Source organism: Macrobrachium rosenbergii, chromosome 44 (genome assembly GCF_040412425.1).
Source record: "Macrobrachium rosenbergii isolate ZJJX-2024 chromosome 44, ASM4041242v1, whole genome shotgun sequence".
Taxonomy (NCBI): Eukaryota; Metazoa; Arthropoda; class Malacostraca; order Decapoda; family Palaemonidae; genus Macrobrachium; species Macrobrachium rosenbergii.
Window position 1 is genome coordinate 29537623 of NC_089784.1, and position 22483 is coordinate 29560105.

Below are 22483 nucleotides of genomic sequence, written 5' to 3' on the forward strand. Positions count from 1 at the left end.
TTAATTTAAACTACTGTTTACTTAAAGTTACATCATCTTTGGTTAAAATTTTATCCGAAGTCCTGTAGTGGTTGACCTCATAAAGAAAAACAAGTTAAAGTAACAGTGCGTTTATTGTTTTGATAAAAAATGTACTATTTTCTTTCTATAAACTAAGAATTGTATATAACAGCTTAATGTCTTGGCTATCAATAAATGAAAACCACAAAAATGGCCATACATCAAGCTAAGAGCTCAAAATTAGCCACGAAATTCCAAGACATAGTAGGTCTACATTACGGTCATTCTTAATAACAGGATCCACTGGCTCTGTTCGGCAAGTGAATCTTAAACATTTTGAAACAAGTCCTGCTCATTTCATACAAATACAGCAACCATCGAGGACTCAGAAACTATTTAAATGAACTTGCGATAACTCAACAGCCCAGATCTCACCATGTTAGTCATATAATCAGACTAATGAGAAACAATACGTATTGTTGCAAGTTATTATCAAGTTAAAAAAAAAGTATCTGAACATGATTCTGTCGTCGAAGAAAGAAGCACCAAAGGTTGGTGCTTAGTCTATCGTTCGTGTTTTGCACGCTGCCTTTTTCTAATCCGCAGAAAAGCTCGCAGACTGCTGAATCAGTAATACTGATTGAAGAAGTCGATGATGTGTTTGTAGACCAAGCTTCTGGCGTTCTCCCCCCATAAGAAATCCATGTGATTAAAGCTGTCATGCTGAACTTGATGGTTAAGAACAAGATTGGACACCTCCCTCAACGTACGTGCGACATCCTGTTACAAATGTGATAAGAATAAACTTGGGCTCGAATGATCTCAGGTGACTAATATGATTGTACAGGAAATGAAGGTTGTCACAGCTCACAATTCGTTCCATTACCTTCTTTTAGTTTCAAGGTCCAATTGTAGTACTTACATAATTATATAGTGGTGATATGAATCTGCAGGTAAGACACATTAGAAGATTGTGCTAGGCAGATATTTGATACGAAATTTAAAAGTAAAATATGAAATATAATACAGTGGGCTGATGATATTTAGAATATTGCAGTATACAGGTAATTAACTAATACGCATTGTTTCGTCGTACTAATATTGTTATTTTAGACGCATTAATTCGGGTAGATAGCTGTTATATAATTACATATTTCCGTAAATCTCTTACCAAATTAAAGAAGAAGGCAAATGATACTAGGAAGAGTAAGAAAGGGCTATCATTAGAGTTAGACGAAACCTTCACACAAGATAAGAATGTTAAATAATCATTTGACAAAGCCATCGCAGTTTAATTACTATTACATACCCTTAAAGTGTTATGGCAGAGGGGTTGAGAGAGATGGGGGTTAGTAGTAGTAGTCATAGTGATTTTCGCTTGAAACGGATCTCTTACCCGTTTTCTTTTGCCTTAAGTTTTATTAACGTTAGTTGTAGTAGTAGGTGTGGGAGGAGGAGGAGGAGGAGGCTGAATTGCCTTTGAAACGGCTCCAAGACAGTTGGTCACTTGGACCTTGAATCTGCACTAACGAACTTACCCTTGGGTCGGCCAGCACATCACTCGAGGACCAAAATCCCGCAACAGGAACCGTGACTTTTGAGAGTTCAAGTCGCGTAGGTCTTGAACTTCCATACACTTCGCGGTTTTTCGTGGGGCCCCAGTCGTATGCCTGGAATGTTCCTGGAAAAATATATGTGTATCGGCTTGAATGGATAGACTGATAGATAAATATAAAGGTAGTTTTACTGAGATTATTTAAATAATGATAAGTTTAAGGGAGCATTTCTTTAAATATAGATTATTTAAAAACTTATTATAATTCATAATGCAATGTATTTGTTTTCAGCTCATGTGCTAAGTAGATATTTGATTTACGATTAGTACATCAGTAGGCCTAATTATTCCAGAAAGGGTTATACAAACTCTACAATATAAGCTTCACCACTTATAGTTTAGCTGCCGTTAGATAAAACAAATCTATAATTTTGCTACTTCCGGATAAAAATGGTTGAATATGACAAGTAAGCGATTCCGCGGTATGTTATTCACTGATGAAATGGACACCACAACTTCAAGGGATTAAAGTAATTTAAGTTTGTATGATCACAAAGACGGTCGAAGTGCAAACTTCTGGAACGACGAAAAATCACTTACTGTCTCGGACAAACTGAAGAAGATGAGCAAAAATACGGAATGATGACCCAGCCGGAGTATGAGCTGCTATGACCGGTAGATAAGTCTACAAAACAAAAGTTCAGATTACAGAAAATAAAAGACCAGAACGTACTTAGTGACTCTGAAATCCTCTAACAGAAAACTGGGGGAATACATTAGATAAGCCTTCAAAATGAATAATTTTGTTAACCTGGAAAGCGCTGGTTGTCGAATCAGAACATAACAGTACCTCAGTAACAGGAAAAGTAAATGGGTGTGTGGACGGAGGAGTTAACGGGAAAAATCATTTTTTAATACTGTAAAAACAAGTTCTGTAACCTTCCCTTAACTTTTAGGGGGTAATTAAAAACGGAAGGTATTATGGTAAGTGATAATGAAAAAAGTACAGCATCTAAGAATTTCAAGAATTATTTTAAGTATTTATTGAAGAGAAATGTAATGCTTAAAGCATAAGATAAACACTCAATTTAGTGAAGTCTTAAAGAAACTAAAGCTAAAGACGATTAAAATGCTTACAGGAGATGGTAACAAGGGAATTCAGTGTCATTTGAAATAATGGATTAACGATACGAATGAGAAAAGCTAGTAACGCTGTTTCAAGTTAAATAGCTCTGCACCATGAACAGTGTACAGTGCTAATCCCGCAACTGTGTTCTTGGAGCGGGCGCTTAGGAACCAGGAACCAGGAATCAACAAGAAATCAAAACAAAGCAGAGAGTACGAGAATATTACATAATTTTACACGTACTGCAAAGTGGTAATTGGATAAAAAAAGCGAAAAATGCGTTTTCCATAAAACACGTATTTACATAAGCACTTTACTGGTGACATGAACGCCCCATGAGGATGGGGAGTCCTGTATACTTATCTTGCCAGTGTTTAATCCAGAAGGAAGTCATGGAGACGTCTTTCATTATAAAGAAAGAAGGCTATAGGACTTAAGAAAAACGGAAAAGTGCAGACTTCATAATCAATATGGAGTGCGCTGTATGCAGTATGTGTCTGCACACCGCATATGGGACTAATGAATTTCCGGGTCCGACATGGTGCCCTCGGCCTAGAGGGATCACATCCGAAACCAACTGCCGTATCAGTAAGTAGTCACGTACAGGCGTAATTCAAGGATTACTGAACTCCGCGCTCACTTACTACGTAAAAAGAACAATCGTTTGATAATTTTCCAGTAATTACTTATGTTTGCAAAACCTTGCAGTGGAACCTGTCATAAAGCAAGATGAAAACATCAACAGGACACCCACACACACACACACACACACACACACACACACATATACACACACACACACACACACACATATATATATATATATATATATATATATATATATATATATATATTAAATTACTAAATATATATATATATATATACCTCATTCAAACTGGATGGTATCAAATGGAGTGTTTGTTCAGAAAAAGTTACAAGCTTTCTTGGACACAGTCCACATTATCAAGTATCTGTACGGATACTTGATAATGTGGACTGTTTGTCAAGAAAGTTTGTAACTTTTTCTGAATAAATACTCCATTTGATACCATCCAGTTTGAATGACGTCCTTTAGTAATTCTACTAATGCACAGAACAATTGTGTAATTGATAAAGTTAATATATATATATATATATATATATATATATATATATATATATATATATATATATATATATATATATATATATATATATATATATATATATATATATATATATATATATATATGTGTGTGTGTGTGTGTGTGTGTGTGTGTGTGTGTGGATTAGATGCTTATAGTGGTTCAAAAATATTCTTACAATTCATAAAAGATTAAAATGATATATTTTTTAATTATCGTAATATCTGAATATAAAATCTTAAGTGTGGAAGTTTAGACAAAAAAATCTGCCAGTTCCAATATATTACTGAGCAGAGAGAACCGTTATTGAGTAATTCAAGCGTACGGGACAAAACCTGGACTTAAAAAAAAAAATACTTTTTGATAACCAAAACTGAAACTTTCATCAGTTGTGTAAAGAGATCGAGCAACAATGTTAAGACCAGGACCCATTGTAGGTCTTGGTTATGACTATCAAAAGACACCATCACCTTCAAATAGTTTAGATCATTGTTAACAGGTGGCGCTATTATAGCTAAGAGTTTGAAAAAAAATTAGTAAAAAGGTAACTGTCACAGAACTTGGCTCTGAACATCTCTATTAAAACAGAGGGCGGGTAGAGGGGCTGGGTGCTGGAATTTAACAGTACCGAGATTAAAATAAGAGTGGATTTTACAGAAATAGGGCTGTTTGAGTGAAAATATGGAGTCTTTGAGTTGAGGGAATTGTGAGAGGAAGGCACAAAATACTATGAGAATACCTAACCAAAGAAAACACTGGGGGAGGTTGGATTTCTTAGACCGCAACGGCCTTGATAGGTAGTTAGACTGGGATAGAAGAGAGTGACTGACAGATAGAGAAAAATTAAAAAGTTAAGTATACCTTAGTTTTACCAGACCACTGAGCTGATTAGCAGCTCTCCTAGGGCTGGCCCGAAGGATTAGACTTATTTTACGTGGCTAAGAACCAATTGGTTACTTAGCAAGGGACCTACAGCTTATTGTGGAATCCGAACCACATTATAACGAGATATGAATTTCTATCACCAGAAATAAATTCCTCTAACTCATCATCAGCCGGCCGGGGAATTGAACTCCGGCCCATCGAGTGGCAGTCCGCAGCTCTACCGACTAGACCAACGAAGAGCTTGACAGATAGAGAGGTAGTTGTTTACTTATCAAGGCGAATATCACAGGTAGGCCTAATACAAAATATATCTCACCGGATCTACGTTCCTCGAACTGGGTCCAGCGATGAAATCCAGTATGAGCTGACATATTGGTCGGATGAAGATCATATCCGAACACAGTCCGGAGACCATCATTGCCGTAGTATTTGTTGGTGCCATGAATTCCAGTTGCCCCTTTTTCGCTAATGAACGCTGTCGGAGAAAGGGGTGGTTGTTTGAGATTTAATAATAATAATAATAATAATAATAATAATAATAATAATAATAATAATAATAATAATAATAATAATAATATCTAAGGGTAATAATCTCGGAGGGCCTTAATATATAAGCCTACAAGTGCACGCAGTGTGCTCTAATAGCATTATTTCCCCACCAAAAAATTTCAGCCTTAATTATTTTTAGTGCTGACGTAGTTTGGTACGAACTTATACAGCCATATCATATTTAGTAAGTATTATAAACTCTTTAAATGAAGTTTTCAGAACTTTCCAGGGGCTAAGGTTTTGAAGAGCAAAATGCTTGTGCAGCCCAGATGCATAGTCTACAAAATCTGCATCCACTCCAGGAGGCTTTGAGCAAATGTCCCTGGAGCCCGCGTTAATGTTTGTAAGTTATTTTAATCAAACTTCACTACAAGAGAAGGGGTCAATTATTCACCAATTCTGCAATGAATTAAACCTTAAGACATTATTGATAGCAATAATGATGGCATATTACCGCAATCGATAATTTTGACTGACTATTTTCTATGTTCACAAACATTGGATCTACTTGGCTTGTGACTTTAACTGAAATACTATAATGATTATGTTCAGATGCTTGCCTTGAGAGAAGAAATTAATTCAACATACCTTTGTACTTGTGATGAGTTTCTACTAAAATGGCTTGGCACATTTTTTCAGCACTTGACAACATGGATGTCGTCAATGACACTTGAAGAAAAGAAGCATAAACAAAATCCACTTGAAGGATATACATAATTAAAAAGAAGGGGCATACGAAGAAAAGTAATTGATAATGAAACATCCTTAAGTTTTAAATAAACACACACACATGGCAGATGTTGGTGGTAGTACCAGAGAAAACCCACACTAACGGGTGGATCATGGCCAAGCCATGCGCATAAAACCGTCATAAAATTAACAATCTTAAAAACACCTGCGCAGAGAGTTCATCAGAAGTGCACTGAATCCCTTTACTCATAATGCATTAATCACCACAATCTTTAGGAATAAATTTTAGTTTATAAACAGTTGCTATTTACATACTTCTAACTTGTCGGTGACTGGCGCCAAAAACCCAAGCTGCGCGTGTCCGTGGTACATGTAGGCAACAGGCCCCATCCCTGCCATGACTCTGACCTTTTTGGTAGGGTAGAAAGATTAAATGTATATTATCAAAAGACAACTAATAAAACAGTGGTTAAGAAAGACAGGAATATTAGCTTCACAACGTCAAAATAAGGCGTTATATACATAATCAATGTCCCTTCAGACCTAGGTCAATGCATACTGAAAGATTTGTCCTCCAATCCCGCCTCCATTCTCTGTCCGTCTCATCTGCTGAAATCGTAAACAATAGTTATGTTACCTGTTTACAGGAAAGGTAATTTTAAATGTTCTTCATCATATCCTACACTCTTCATACAAGACAGAATAATTGCAAGCAATAGAAATTTTTTTACGTAACTGTAAGTGAAATACAGATGGGAGAAAAAACAGCTTACCCATGAATTGATGTGAGGATGTATGCTCATCGTAGCGAAGAACAACATGTTTCCCATCGAATGGCCGATGTAGCTTAGTTGGGTCACTCCTGTTTGGGTTCTGACATATTGTAGCATGGCGGGCAGGTCGTACCGGGCGCTTGTGTCGATACTGAAAATGACAGACAAACGCACATATACCCATTCAGCTTTTGAAATTAGTTCAGTATATTGTCTGAACTCATTTACTAATTTTGCCTCGTAGTGTAAACTCGGCTCATACACTGTATTTCGCTTAAGGCCTCAATAATAAAATTTAAACAGACTATATACATTTTCTATTTCTTAATATTTTCACTTTGCTTCAGCATGACCTTCAACAAATTCTCTGAAGAGTGTCTTTCTTAAAAAAAAAAAGTTAAACTCGGTTTCTTTGTTTCCCCCTCTTTATAACACGGAGTTATGCTATAAATACTGCGCTTCCGAAATTGTTTGCCTCTAGTCACAAGATTGTGAAACAAACCAAAAAGAGATATCTTACGAAATTCTGACCAACATTCGATTGCTGCACACTTTCAAGGTTGAAAATTTCACAAGATTGCAAAGTTCAGAGAGAAAAAAAAAATACCGTGGAAAATTGTTTTCCGAAATGTTGCTTAACCAGTGACACATCAGTGGTGAATCAAAGGTACCTATAAGAAGCTTGAATAACTACTTAGGTCTAAAACATTACTGTTATATTTAAAATAATGTAGTGTGGAGAGAGAGAGAGAGAGAGAGAGAGAGAGAGAGAGAGAGAGAGAGAGAGAGAGAGAGAGAGATGAAATTTAACTGAACCGTAGAAAATGAGCTGAGTGGGGAGACACCCTGTCAAGTAGAGCATACACATTTCAGTCTCGCCTTCAGTTCAGTCTTGCGGTTGGTTCTAATTCCACGCTTAACATTTACTACAAAAAAGCAAGTTGACATTATATTCCAAATGAATGAATGTCCGTTTTTAGGTTAAAAGTCACACACTTATGAGAACATTTATTTAATCATGGTGCATTTCACACACAAAAATTTAATAAAAAAATTAACTGATACAGGTGAAATAACAATGACAAGTTTGTCACTAAAAACCGCTTGCATTTTGTGCGTATTTGTTACGCTACATAGTGCGACTTCAAAAAAATAACTTAAGAAATAACTTTCACCAGAGTTAGGTTTTGAAACAGCTCTACTTTTGCTCAAGTGTTTGGTAAATATATATTTTAGAGTACTGTCATTACGAGCCCACTTGGGAAATCATAGTACTCAAGCAGCCATATAATCATTCGCAACGTGCATTGTTACACTTTCTCTTCTATCTTCGATTTTTGGTGATTTTAATATGTCCGCCTTAAGCCTTAAAAACAATTCAACACAGTTTTTACATTTTATTTATTTACCTGAATTCCCAAAATTGTGTATCGCTGGGCGAAAACTTGCTATGTCTCCGCCCGTAGATATTCCCTCTCATGTTTCCCAGCCAAACATCGTACCCTTCGTCCGACATTACGAAAGCTGAGACGAGAGAAAAAAAAATCAATTATTTATCGTTATTCAACACTCTTCTTCGTCTTGATTCTGTTTCTTTTGGAATGGACATCACTTACCCAGTGCTTGGTCGTGGTCGTTCATGACGAAATCGGCGCTGGAGCAAAGGAAGCAGTGCAGGATGAACACTACCCTTGGGTCTCCCCGGTGTGTGATTTCTCCGGCGGGCGACTCTGAAAGGGAGTGACGTAACGTGTGTTGAACTACAAATTTGACTTTTCACTCTCTCTGACATCGACTTGCTAGCTTATGACATGGTACGGTAGTATATCTAAAAAATATTTTAAACGTATTGAATGTTTGAAGGTAGTTTCTATCAATGGTATATTATTATTTCGTTGCCTTAGATATTGAAACTTACGTTAGGCTAACGTCATAGGTGTCTAACCGTAGTACCAGTGACAGATGAACCCTGATACATTACCGATGTAGCTTACTTTCATGGTCCGTCCTGGCGCTGGTATTCAGTAGCTGTAGCTCTAAGGATCTTTTGACCTCATTCTGGACAGAATACGTAAGATTCAGGTTATGCTCAGACGACCGGCGTGACGAGAGGGGGATTCTATGGACCTCCAGGATGTACCCATCGTCCGTGACAACGTGGTGGACTTCCGCTGGGTATCCCCGAGCTCGTATCATCTCAGCCTGGAATAGAAGATTGACACATCTGTGTTTAGTGGCTTCTTTCTGTGAATGATAATTATTCAATAAAACAGCATAATTCATTTAATAACAGTGGGTTATCCTGGTTGACTACATTTGTGGCTAAGGCGCGAAACAGGAAGTATTTAATCAATGTCAACGACCTCTTACCGTCGTCATGTGTGTGTGAGGATGTATTCTGAAACCTCGACGTATTCTGGAGGTCCTGTCCTCATCTGCTTGAGAAATTCGATAACAGCAAAAGGCGATGAATACTGTCGCCAGAACTTTCGGTAGAACAGCCATAGCTATTTGCTCAGCTAGAGAGTCCTCTTGTTTAAAGATGCCTCTTCTTCTCACGACCCTGTTTTAAACGTATGAGAAAAAGTTTCTTGAAAGAAACTGAGGATAATATAGCCATCTCCCGTCAGAAAAACAATGTACTTCTTTCTGCTGTCTTATGAGTCACTAGAAAATAATGCAGAGGAAGAAGCACTCTGTCAACAGCTGGAAAGAATGTAAATAGACTTAATAAAGTGGAAGATAAGAATGCTACAGATCTTACAATTACGCTAATTATAACGAAGACCATTATACGACTACATGTTTGTGAACAAGCGTGAGTGACGCACATAACCGAAACCTATGCGCCAATAGTGTTTAAATATTTATGTGTGTCTATTACCATAAAGAACTGGTAGGTTATACCAACTGTACAATACAGACATCAAGTAGATATGATTGAAGGTGTTGACAGTACGAATCTGAGGATGCTAAAGGCAGGGTTTATGAAACAAAAGATATTTATAACTCAGGGAAACGTTACATATACCGTAATAATTTCATTGAGTGTAGAGGATATAGCTTACGATCTATGCCATGAAAAAAAATCAGAGTACTTCGTCTCAAGATTCATAATATGATAATTAACTGAGGAAGTATATGCTGAATATTAGGCCTATATGAAAGCACTATGCAAGACAAAAGAAAACAAGTAAAAAATGCGCAGAAGTTTCTTCGGCGCAATCAAGTTTTCTGCACAGCGTATAAACGAGGCCACCGAAAATAGACCTATATTTCGGTGATCTCAGTATAATGCTGTACGAGCCGCGGTCCATGAAGCTTTAAGTCCGACCCGGTGGTGGCCTGTCCTATATCGTTGCCGGAAGCACGATTATGGCTAACTTTAACCTTAAACAAAATAAAGGGCTGCAATTTGGCAAGTGGATGATCAACGTACCAATGTGCAGCCCTCTAGCCTAAGTAATTTTTAAGATCTGAGGGCGGACAGAGAGAGTGCGGACAGAAAAAGTGCAGACAGAATAAAGTGCGGATGGACAGACAAAGCCGGAACGATAGTTTTCTTTTACAGAAAACTAAAAGCAACGTATTCTTCAATAATTATTCATTTTACGAAGAGATCACACATCAGTGTCGCTGGTAGCAACACCAGACATGTTTGCTTCATCTGTGCTCTTGGAGTAACGAAAAACACAGGAACTTTATTTGACAATTTTACTGACTCAGCCAACAAAGTATTTCCCAGAGTGTAAAAAAAAAAAAGTTATTGGTCAATTCTGACTCTGAAGATTTATTGATAGCACCACAAAAATGCCTTTTCATATCCCTTACACATTTTCTGCAGTAAAAATGACTTTCACTTTCTCGTTTGGTTTTGTATTACGTATTTCATACCTAAATATTTAACACAATTAACAAACACACACAGAGACACACACACATGCATATGTGTGTATTTTTACATACACATACACATATATATATATAAAAAGGACCTCATTAAAACTGATGGCATTCTACGGATACTTGATAATGAGGACGTTGGTCCCAGAAAGCTTGTAACTTTTCTTAAATAAATATCTCGGCTAGATACCATCCAGTTTCAATGAGGTCCCGTTAGTATTTGTATTAATGCAGAGAACAATTGTGTAAGTGATAAATGTATTGTGTACGTTAATATATATATATATATATATATATATATATATATATATATATATATATATATATATATATATAGTCTAATGAACTTTGCTTAAAATTAACATAATTTTTTATCTATTGTTTAAGATTTTTTTTTTTTTTTGTAGTTTTAAGAGATTTTAGAGTATTACTTGAAGTACACATTTTTGACACTGATAGAGAATTTCTGAGACCATTGTATCACAAAGAAATTTCAAAGAAATTATTTCAAAAATTCTTAAGCTTGTCACTTAATTTCTAAAAGTCAACTTAATACCTCTGACCTTTGACCATGAGCATACTAACTAAGATCTTTGACCCTAAAATATCATACCTGAGATCTCTGACCTTACCGAATAATTTCTCTGATTATATGACTTGCAAGTTGGTTTCAATATTTTTATCATGACTAGCCATTTTTCATCATAAAACATGTCTGACAGCTTTAGCCCTGCCAGTTAACAAACACACACGCACACATATATGTGTATATACAGTATATATACATACATATGTATATATATGTGTGTGTGTGTGTGTGTGTTAACTGGCAGGGCTAAAGCTGTCAGACATGTTTTATGATGAAAAATGGCTAGTCATGATAAAAATATTGCAACCAACTTGCAAGTCATATAATCAGAGAAATTATTCGGTAAGGTCAGAGCTCTCAGGTATGATGTTTTAGGATCAAAGATCTTAGTTAGTATGCTCATGGTCAAAGGTCAGAGATATTAAGTTGACTTTTAGAAATTAAGTGACAAGCTTAAGAATTTTAGAAATCATTTCTTTGAAATTTCTTTGTGGTGCAATGATCTGAGAAATTCTCTATCAGTGTTAATACATTTAAATCCTTTAAAACTAAAAAAAAAATTTAACAAACGATAGAGGTTTATGTGAATTTTAAGCAAAGTTCACATTAGACTATATACCTTGAGTAGAAAAAATATCTCCATAGACATCGGCTGGACATTAGAAAAAAATTACTCAGTATATCACATCAATAATACCACCAAAGAAAGCATTACATTAACATTCAAATGAATAGCATAGACTATGTCTAACTTTATCATAAAAAATTGAACTCCTCAGTAATTTATTACTTAATTTTAAAATTGTGCCACGATTTTTGTACAAATAAAAATTAAACACAAAACGTTCAAGGGTTACGGTACTTACCCTGTATCAGTATTCTGATGTTTCCTGCGGTGTTCAAGAATATGAACTTATAAAACGTCATTCATTGTAGAAATCAACACGCTAACATAATTTTGTTAAAATCATCAGGTTCTACACGGATAGAGCACAATTCAGTGTTAGAATACTATGTTCTGCTCACGTACAACATGAAAACACTTCTATAAACTATTGCGGTGAAAGGAGAATTGTTTCGTCAAATGCACAAAAGGGCGTTTCCAGTTAGACAATGTCAATAAATCACACTTTTCCAACTTTTGTCTGAGATATAGTATAATTCCAAAACACTCGTGTGCTAAAATAATACAAAATCAAATCGGGCCATTCGCGAAACAAGCAGAGAGAAAGCAGGTAGCGCCACTTCGAGCACAGTAGACTGTGAGTAATCCAACACCATACTGCAGGAGGTGGAAGAGACGTCGAGTCAAGTCCGTTGGTCGTAGGGGAATGAATATAGGTGAAGGTCAAGAAACTTCGATTCATCGGCCCTGTCAGAAAAGACTCGACTTTGCTGAGACCAGCAGGCAATTTCCTTCGGTTTCAGTGTTAATGCGTGATTTGCGGAACTTACTGAAATACAACGGGGAGGAAATCTGCTATTAGTGAAACAACACTCGACCGTGTTTCGCAGAAATTACAGGGAGAAGAAGATCTATAAACAATGCAAGTACATTCTAAACAGTTACATAAATATTTGAGCATTAACTCTAACACTAAACAAAATAAACAGACGTAAAAGTATGGATAAGTAACAGCACCAAAAACTTCAACGAGAACTTTTACTTATGGAAGGTGTGAGGTGAATGAGCTTACTCATGCAATGGGTCTATTATTGAGGCTGACATTCTTCTTGTTTGTTCGGTATTTACTGGAAGTTGTTCATGATGATTGATGAATGTATGCAACTGACAAGCCATTTGTAAGTAGGGTTCTTAAGGAATGGCTAATATCTTCCTTTGTATAAAAGTGATGGAGGTGATTGCCAGAATTACTTTTTTTAATGAAAAAATATAAATTAAACTCTATGGCCACGAGGAAAGTGACACAACAGCGCAAGATCTTTAACCTTTACTTTGAGACATTTTCAAGCAAACCACATACCATTTTATGAATGTGACGGTTTATACATTTGTGGTCTGGATTCAGATGAGGAACACCTGTCCTTGACTGACTCAGTTACATATTGTTATTATATCATTTTGGGGACAATCAGTTCCGTATGATTTTCTTAGATCTTTCTTCCCATCACTTTTTATTATGAAAATGTCTTTCATGGCTTATTTGATCGAGTTCCTGAAATATGAGCCGGTTAACACAACGCTCAGCCTATTTTCCTGATGTGCTCTAATTCGTTATTATTGATTCAGCACTGATAATAATTGAACCTTACAGGAACACTGAAGAGAAACCAGGCTTTTCTTAGTTGGCCTAAATCTGAGTATTGAGAATAAAATGGTGAAAACAAATTTCGCTTAAGATAAAGTAGGTAACTTAACTGAAGTCATAGGCGTAGGTCTAACTGCAATGATGGAAATCCTTCATTCAAATTAATGGCAATACCCTTCATAATTGGTGGACTGGAAAAACGAACTGGTTGCAATCTTATCAAGACATTCAGGTAACCACTCGAAGTTGAGGTTGTCTATGATCAAGTGTGCATACGTAAGTGCGTAAATGTAACCAGGTGTTTAATTGCATAAGGTTCAAATCACAATGTTCGAGATATGCATGACGACCAAGAGGGGAAAGAAACGCAGCTCCCCTTGTTTTCCATTTGAAAAGCCATTTCTCCCATGTAAAAGGTATGCACTTGTCTTAGTTTATAATGTACATGTTGTCATTTGAACGTGTTCTTTTGTATTGTTATGGCAATGTTACGTAAGTTGCACCACGTTGAACTTGCAAGTGGTTGCAATTGTACCACCAACCGTAGGCTAAGATGTGCGATATTCGTCCATAAGTTTTATAAAAATGTCAATTCCTGAGTTAAATGCCACTTATGTAATGAACGTAAAGCCAGACTAACTGTGCTGTGTAACAATTAAGTTAGTCATAAGTACAGTATAGCCTAGGCTGAGGACTGCATGCTGCTTGGGACAAGACTGCTATCATAAGTGAACTTTGTATTACAGGGAACATGTTCAGGAACCAGTTATAGGAACCAGTAGAAGAACCAGTTCTAGAGTAGGAACGATACGGAAGGAATACCCCTAGAATAAGTTGCTTTCACAATATATCCACCTATCGTTAAAAACTAAGAAACATTAAAGAAACCGCAGGAGTCAGACTTTCCATTCCTCAACCTTAACCTCAAGATGAAGATTCGTCCGTCTTCGACCTAAGGTACCAGTTTCAGCTAAAAATAGTCCTAAGATTATTATGTGGTACCCTCTTGTTAACTTAGGCCAAGGCTTGAATTGTTATGTATAGTCTTAATTAAGTGTCTCAAAATGGATGGTAGCCTCCGAATGTAAATCAGAACAATTAACATATCAATATATAGTAGCAACAAGTAGTACTATTATTATATAAAACTACACAAAACACAACTCGGGATTTTAGCAGTAAGTAATACTTCTTAGTTCAAATAAATACTTAATGCAAAAAGATCGGTAGTGATTGTCCTAGACCTTCCCCATCTCAGAACTTGCATTTTTAGGGCCAATGGTCTCCAGCTGACCTTGGATCTAAACTTCTGGAAGTGAACGGCTCGGAGGGCAGATCAAACCGGTTGACCTTCCAGTTGCTGACGTAGAAATGACCAGCATTCAGCTAGTTCACCATCAATTTGTTTAACGTTAATGTATTACCTCTTGGCGTACTTCATCGCTTTTTCCAGTTTTTTCTTTTCTTTTTGTTATTGTCGCCTTTAATTTGCTTCACAGATTTTCTTCAGTTCTACTTTAAGTGGTGTTTTCGCTTCATTTTTTTTCGTATAATTTTCCTTCGAGTTTCTTGTGACATGCGATTCTTCATTACTCAACAGATCTCATTTAACGATTTTCATCACTTAACTATTTTCCTCTGCTACTTGCTTTATAATGGTACCGTATCTTTCGCTACTCTAGAACTTCGACTTCCTCGTATGATCTACAATATGATCCTGACCTCCACTTTCCTTTGTTAAAGATCGTATTCTTCTCTATTTTATACACAAAATAAGTCCTTGTATTAATAGGTGATTAAGAGGAAGCACCACTTTTCTTAATTAGCTAAAGAAAATAGATGTTCAGTGAAGAGAATATCCAAGCATTTCACAGGATGGCATAACTTAATTTTGATAATACTATAGCTAGGATTTGAGTTATTAATTATTATTAATAATTTTTAAGCTAATCGAAGTAAGTGATCCACTTCCGAAATCCGAACAGTCCTTCAGGAAATTACTCGCAAGTAATAAGTCTATACCTGACATACACAGGCCAGTTATCTGTGGCTAAAATAATCTCTCACTTTTCCCAGGATATTGGAGCCATTTCATCATTAAACTTGTGCTGACTTGACCCATGCCCTAAGCTCAGCACCTATATATTCCCTTTATCTCTGCGTGACCAAAACACTTTCAAAACTAGCATAATTCTTTTCACAATCCATTAACCTGTTTAACACATCAGCACGTTTATCCTCTCATCACCTAGACTGGATAGATTCATCACAACAATCTCCAGTTTGTTTCTGTATTTCACGTCCAATATTCACAAACAGCTTCACTTAGAAAAATAAACTCAGAGAACTTTCATGCCTCTAACTTTGGCATCAGGATGTTCTTCTGTTTCAGAACCGACGAAATTAGGCATTCTTCCTTGCCTCACCTACTCGGTGATTCGTCTCTTGTTTCATTTTACTGCTATCCATAACAATGACCTCCAGGTGCTCTTTCTATTCCTTGCACTCATCACTGCAGATCACTTGACTTCAGTAACCCTTACTTTTAGCTAACTTTCACTTTGCAAGTATCTTCTTGTTTTACAAATGCTGTCACATTTAGTCTCCATTTTGTCCCTTCAGTCAACAATAAATAATTTTATATTTCATTCAGTCTTTCTTCTTATGTCCAATGCCTGTAGCTTACCAATTTTTGCAGTGTACAGATTACCATTCTAACTACATTTCCTAACAGAAGCTTAGTAATCATGGAGATGCTAATATTTACACGCGCGCGCACACACACACACACACACACACACACACAGAGAGAGAGAGAGAGAGAGAGAGAGAGAGAGAGTGTTAACCACTGAAATGAAGGAAATCCCTCGTTAACGGGAACCATGATTCGGCAAATTTTAGGAGCAGGTGAAAGTGGTTGATTACAGACCACCAGGTTGCCAGTACGTTCTGATGAAAATAATAACAGCATAATAAATAATTTATAAATTTAAATCATCTTGACATTGACGTTGTACGCCAGCTTATGATAGTGTAATCAAAAGTATATCATCAAGACTTTGAAACACAATAAAGCATAAAGATAAAAACCAAAAGTTCAAGAGGCACTGATACGACTCGTCTGCTGGAACTGACACTGATACGAACCGAGTATTGAAAATAAAATCGGTGATTTGAAGGAAATACTATAAGCCTCAATCAGGAGATTCGACACCAACGGAAACTTATCAAGAAGAATCTGGAAATCATCACTAACATTCTAGACGCAAGTGTTTTTCATAGCTCAGAAGAACAGCGGAAATAACATCTCAGAAAGGGACCTCTTAATTTGCAAGAAAACAACAAAAAAACCAGTCTTGAAGTTCACGCTCTGGTTCACGGATGAGCACGTGCCAGATGGTGGCAGAGCCCATATACAAGTATTATTGACTTTGATGGTCGTCTGTCCATGCAAGGTTCAAATTAGTAAGTGCATTAATTTATAACATAGTACTTTGCCTCTTGTTGCTTGAGTGAAAGTGAAAAGGAACAATGATAATGAAGTGAATGCAGTGTCCCATATGAGTGTTTAGATAATTATAAATTTCTTGTTAAGATAATATTTCCTTAGTCATTATGCAAATCATGAAGTCGATTGGTCTTCTTTAATCAAATTTAAAAACTTATATTTAAGCAAATACAAGTTTGCATGATTTTTGAGAACATCTTGAATGACAAGTACGGAATGATACTGCATAAGGTGAATAATTCATATGATTCTTGGTTGGCTTTAAGTCCAGAGGTCCTCACAGGGACCCATACGAACTTCAGCACCATACTGTCACTTACCAGCCACCGTGAAGCGAAAGCTTATGCTGGCATAAGGCCAGCTTATTCAATAATGATAAACAGTCGTGCCTCATAAGGCAGTTTAGTGATAGATGGATATCATTAATGAATAATATAAATAATGTATAAAGTGCTGTATAAAATGATGCCACATAGTCGCACAGTATTTTGAAGATTTATTGAAAGTAGAAGATAAAGGAAATGCAAATCTGAATGACGCAAGAGTGGAAAGGGTTTGTGAGTTTGGAAATGCCTGAGGAAATGACTGCTGAGGATGTAAGGCTGGCTATTAAAAGGCTGAGGAATGGAAAGACGCTTGGAGTTGATGGGGGTGCTGTGACAGTAACAGTGACACAGTGGTTACAAGTATCACTGCGAGTAGCTGACCAGGGATTTTGGGTAATGCCTTCTTTTCTTCTTATCCTCTACAGCGTAATCCCTAATCAGGGTGGCTGTTTTTAATAAACCCATCTCAGTTTTTTTTTATCATATCCTCCATTCGTCTTTTTCTCTGTCTCATGTGTTCTCGTGAGTTATGCTTGAATGAAGGAAAGATGCTGAAAGAACGAGTGATAATTGTTATTGTCATATTATATAAAGGTAAAAATGATAACGGGTACTTTAAGAATGAAAGAGACATAATAATTAGCGAATTAGGGAAATTATTCGGAAATATTAAGAAACTAATACAGATAACAGAGAAAATGATATGGACGGAACAATGTAAGTTTAGGCAAGGAGACGTGTGTCTCAAATGTACATTATAAAACATATTATGTCAGAAGTTAGAAAATAAAGGGAAAATCTTGTATATGGCCTAGTGAAATATCTATAGAAACAGGTCAAACAAATTGACGTTGAAAGCAAATGAAGAAAAATCTCAGAAATTTGGATATCTATACAGATATTTGGTTATATACATGTACTCCTCTGAGACTCAAATGCTGTAAAACCTCGAGAGAACATTAAAGCAAAACTGAAATAAATAGACCTCGAGAGAACAGTAAAGCAAAATTGAAATAAATAGATGGTCATAAAGCAAGTCATAACCTATCTTTTGTTATGGTAGCTACACCTGATTGATATAGGTTCGTGACTTGGCCAGGCGGAAAGAAGGGTCCGTTAGACTCTTCCTCAGCATTTATCAATAAAAATGGTACGTTAAGACGTCTATTTTTACAAAGAAAGTAAAAATAAATAGCCAGTATGATTGATTTTTATTGTTTGTTGAGTTTTCTGTAGCGTAAACCATATTATTTTAGATGAAACTTAGGCGTAGGCCTAAGCCAGTTCCCGATCTGCAGTAGGGTTGAATGGTTGATCAAAAACGATTTTAGACTATTTAAATGAACCGTATGCCTACTATACTCTCGTAGGGGTTAAGTAACATTTCTGTTGTATGTAACTGGTAATGAAAGTCTGCCACAGCCAGCTGTAGTGTAGGCTACCTTTGCTAGGCCTAGGCAAGTTTACGTAGGTCAACCCTTTTAGGCTACGTAGGCCTACACCAAGCACTGCCAGTCTATCATTGTTTATGTTAGATGTCGTATCTTTATTTGTAATATTTTTGCTTTATAAAACCAGAAGATACGTTAAGAGTAACCTAATTAGGCTAGTCCTAGCTTAGGGTAGGATCAAAAGGCAAACGCAGATCCAGTTGAATGCCACCTCAAGAATGGCGAAACAGTTCACCTTATAGACTTAGGCCTATGTAGCATAACTTTTTAGTAAATAGTGAAGAATTCCTGTGCTGTTAATCTAAAACTAAATTAGTTTATTTTGAGCGAACTTGAGTCAAGTAAGAATTGGTACATGTAGACCTATTTTTTTTTTTTTTTTAGTCAGTTCACAGCCCAGCTTACTCATGCCAGGCCTAGCAAGTAATGACCATATGTAGGTTACTCGGGTAGAACTGAGCAATAGGTCTGCATGGGGTTATTACTTTGGAAATTGATTTTTCTATAGTATTTTGGTTGCTTATCAAGAATTATTGTTATTTTGGTAATTCTAAGCCGGCTGTCCGCGGTGAGCTAGACTATGGTAGTTGACGATTTCCTATGTTATTTTACTTGTTTTACAAGAATTTAAAGTAATATTTTGTCGGCCGGCTGTAACTAAGCTGTCATTGACCTTTGAAGACTCGCGGCTTGATTGCCTCACGCAGGTAAGTCTAAGCCAGCATTCGCGGCAAGCCCCACCCCTCCATAGCTTATACGGCAAAATTGTAACCAGTAAACACCCTAAAAATACCAACCCCTAGGTGTTTACTGGTTACAGTTTTGCCGTATTAGCTATGGAGGTAGGGGCGGGCTTGCCGGAATGCCGGCTTAGACCTACCCTGCGTTAGGTAATTCAAGTCGTGTAGTCTTCAAAGGTCAATTACAGTTTAGTTACAACCGGCCGACAAAATATTACTTTAAATTCTTGTAAAGCAAGTAGAGTAAAATAACATAAAAACGCCAATTGCCACAGTCTAGCTCACTGTGGACAGCCGGCTTAGAATTACCGTTATTTTTTGTCGGTCAACTAATTAACTGGTAATTAACCTCAGAAGTTGTACGCTGGCCATCCTGGAATGGTATCATACATGTGCAGTGTTGCAGGGGAGTTTTGGTAAAAAATGGAGTTTCCTTCACTGGGGGGGTCCGTGAACCTGTAACCCCAACCCAAGTAACATGGCCTGCTAAGTTAGGTTAGCGTAGGGTACATTAGGTTAGTATAGTTCCTTTTATAATAGGTTTCATTAGCCAATCCCTTCTTGAACATATGGCTCCCTGATGACTTGCGTATGCATAGAACCATTCCATAACAACAACATGGCGGTCCGGTCTTTCTCCCAACGTTTCCAAAACCCTGCGTTCCCAAAGGGTCCCCAGCCATGTTGGGTAGATATGATGTTAATAATAATTGACAGACAATAAACAATACCACCTCCTTCATCAGCAACACTAAAAGTATGGGAAAAGTCAATTTCCAAGGTAAGAGTCCATGTGGAGCTCTTGCTTAGAAATACCATTACTCAAAACAACCGAGTCCCTTGTCTGCAGTTAAGTGAGTATGATATCAGATACAGACTAATTTGGTTAGGTTAAGGTCTTACTGATTAGCTTCCTTAATTTGAAGTCAAACAGAAATCCAATTTATATGTTTGGATGATTTCTTGTAAAAGTGCGGAAGACTTGCGCCTGTGAGGCCTATTTTTTGGGTTGCAGCCTGTAAAAAGCAGAACAGCAGAAATATGTAACCTAACCTAACCTACCCCAGGGGCCTCTTGCCCTAACCTGGCAGGAGTTGGTGGGGTGAGAGGGGCTTTGTCTCCTTGGGCTCCCCAGTGTGAAATTGTGCATAGCAGAACAATATGTGCGTAAGTTAAGTGTACCTTAGTTTTACCAGACCACTGAGCTGATTAATAGCTCTCCTAGGGCTGGCCCGAAGGATTAGACTTATTTTATGTGGCCAAGAACCAGTTGGTTACTTACAGCGTATTGTGGAATCTGAACCACATTATAGTGAGAAATGTATTTCTATCACCAGAAATAAATTCCTCATTAGCCGGCTGGAGACTCGAACTCGGGCCTAGCAAGTGCTAGCTGACAACTCTACTGACTCGCCCAATGAGGAACTACAATATGTGCATAACTGATGTGATGTACTATCTGGTAGCGTTTGTAATATCTGTACACTTACATTGTTTACACTGTTCCAGTCACACCTTGGATCAATTATATGTCAATCTTGTTAGTCTAGTTTGAACTGGCTACCTGGCACAGTTTAGCATACACTAAGATAACAATTTATAGAGAAAAAATTGAAGTTTTATAATTCATGCTCCAACTTTACTGCTACCATGAAAGGGGTTATATCAAGTCTTTCTGGGTGAAATAATTGATGTTATCAGTGATGTGTGAAGTTCATTTCAGGAAACCAGTGGTTGCTCATGAAATCTGACATTTTTCATATAATGCTTATTCCGTCTAAACTTGAGACTGTTATTGTGATATAGTACAGTATATGATTTTCATACAAACCCACAACATGATGTGAGTTTTTAATTACCCACCTCATGCCTCTCCTCTTCCCCTATCTCTCTCTTATGCATCTTGGGTGAAATATCACAGTTCCATCCAGCTGTTCGCAAATTGGAGGATGCTGGTCCTGCTGGCCTCTTTTATAGCTAGTGCTACTCTCTAAAAGCGAGTCTACCATAGCCGTCTGTGCATGTGCGCCTAAGGCTACTCCTATCACATGATGTTGTGGGTTTGTATGTTAAGAAAAATACAAATTATTGTTGAATTTGCAATTTTTCATATAGGCTAATACTTATTCCGTCAAAACTTGAGACCATTATAGTGATATATTTTCTTTTGGTTTTCTGGAAACATTCTTCTTATTGAAAGATTAAAGATTTTGCAGTTGTAGTAGCATAGCAATCCGCTAGTAGCCAACTACATTAAAGTTCTAACTTAGTCTAGGCTTGGTTGAAGTATATTTGGTGATTATTCACTGAACCTTGTAACTTAGACCAGACATAACTTACATCTATGTATTGGCGTCTGTATTTTGGAAGGAATTAGAGTAAGAATATACCCACCAGAAGGGCATCACTGCATCAGCACCATTAAAATGTACTTAAATTATGGATAGCTCATAACCCGACTACCCTAGGATACAGCATCCTACCTGACCTTCAGGATTTTCCCCTCCCACAGTAATCTGGCTGACATCCTGTACAATTCTAAACTGTTTGTACAATTTAAAAAGTGTTCAAGGGGTTTAGCATTTATATGAATACAATTCACTTAAAGTGACAAAGTGCTTCACCTGTAATGACCTTTCCCAATTTTACTTAAAAAAAAGGAGTGAAGTTTATATGTGCAATATTGAAATCATATTACTGAATATGTACACATGCCATCAGCTGCCAGTTATTTAGGATGGGGCACTAAGGTAAGGTTGGTTAGGAACACTTCCTTGTCATCATTTTTAGGTAAAGGTAAGGGGTATCCAGACCACTTGAGTTAAAAATCAGACAGGGCTGGTGAAAGGGGGTTAAGGATAATATTAATTAGATTGTATCTAACAGGTTACAGCTTTTGTAAAAAAAAAAAAATTGATAATTTGGTAAACTGAAAATGTTGATAATTTTGACAGAATTTGTTTGAGGGATGTGTGTCCAGTACTTGTTATTCTG

General features: G+C 36.8%; 2 protein-coding genes across 8 annotated transcripts in view; one reads left to right on the plus strand and one right to left on the minus strand.

Annotated features, from left to right (window-relative positions):
- On the minus strand, positions 1-14841 carry LOC136829478 (gastric triacylglycerol lipase-like). 2 transcript variants are annotated; one of them, XM_067088212.1, is made up of 12 exons: positions 14759-14841; positions 12061-12648; positions 9073-9265; positions 8697-8904; positions 8319-8432; positions 8112-8226; positions 6703-6853; positions 6245-6337; positions 5007-5165; positions 2156-2240; positions 1539-1681; positions 1-780 (listed from the first exon to the last, which is right to left on the minus strand). In XM_067088212.1, exons 3-12 carry the CDS (start codon positions 9205-9207, stop codon positions 628-630), a joined length of 1356 nt encoding a protein of 451 aa, XP_066944313.1. In that variant the 5' UTR covers positions 9208-9265; positions 12061-12648; positions 14759-14841; the 3' UTR covers positions 1-627. The 2 variants fall into 2 exon arrangements, with proteins under 2 accessions (XP_066944313.1, XP_066944312.1); XM_067088211.1 differs by lacking the exon at positions 14759-14841 and having other exon boundaries at positions 12061-13659.
- The window catches only part of LOC136829479 (zinc finger protein 267-like), a 25768-nt gene continuing 17032 nt past the window's right edge, over positions 13748-22483 (plus strand). For 2 of the 6 annotated variants that reach the window (XM_067088217.1, XM_067088214.1), the window contains exon 1: positions 18374-18448. The gene's annotated coding sequence lies outside the window, so the exon portion shown is untranslated. Of the gene's footprint in view, positions 13881-14210; positions 14422-16720; positions 16930-17514; positions 17692-18123; positions 18449-22483 lie in introns of those variants that run through there. The other 4 variants (XM_067088216.1, XM_067088219.1, XM_067088218.1 and 1 more) reach the window with 4 other exon arrangements.

What these genes read in the sequence shown, in the direction of transcription:
- LOC136829478 (XM_067088212.1), bottom strand. Translation starts at nt 9,207, where the DNA reads ATGGCTGTTCTACCGAAAGTTCTGGCGACAGTATTCATCGCCTTTTGC. An exon ending in CGCCAGGACGGACCATGAAA is followed by an intron (nt 8,433 to 8,696) that starts GTAAGCTACATC and finishes ACTCCCTTTCAG; the next exon opens with AGTCGCCCGCCGGAGAAATC. An exon ending in ATCCTCACATCAATTCATGG is followed by an intron (nt 6,338 to 6,702) that starts GTAAGCTGTTTT and finishes CCTACCAAAAAG; the next exon opens with GTCAGAGTCATGGCAGGGAT.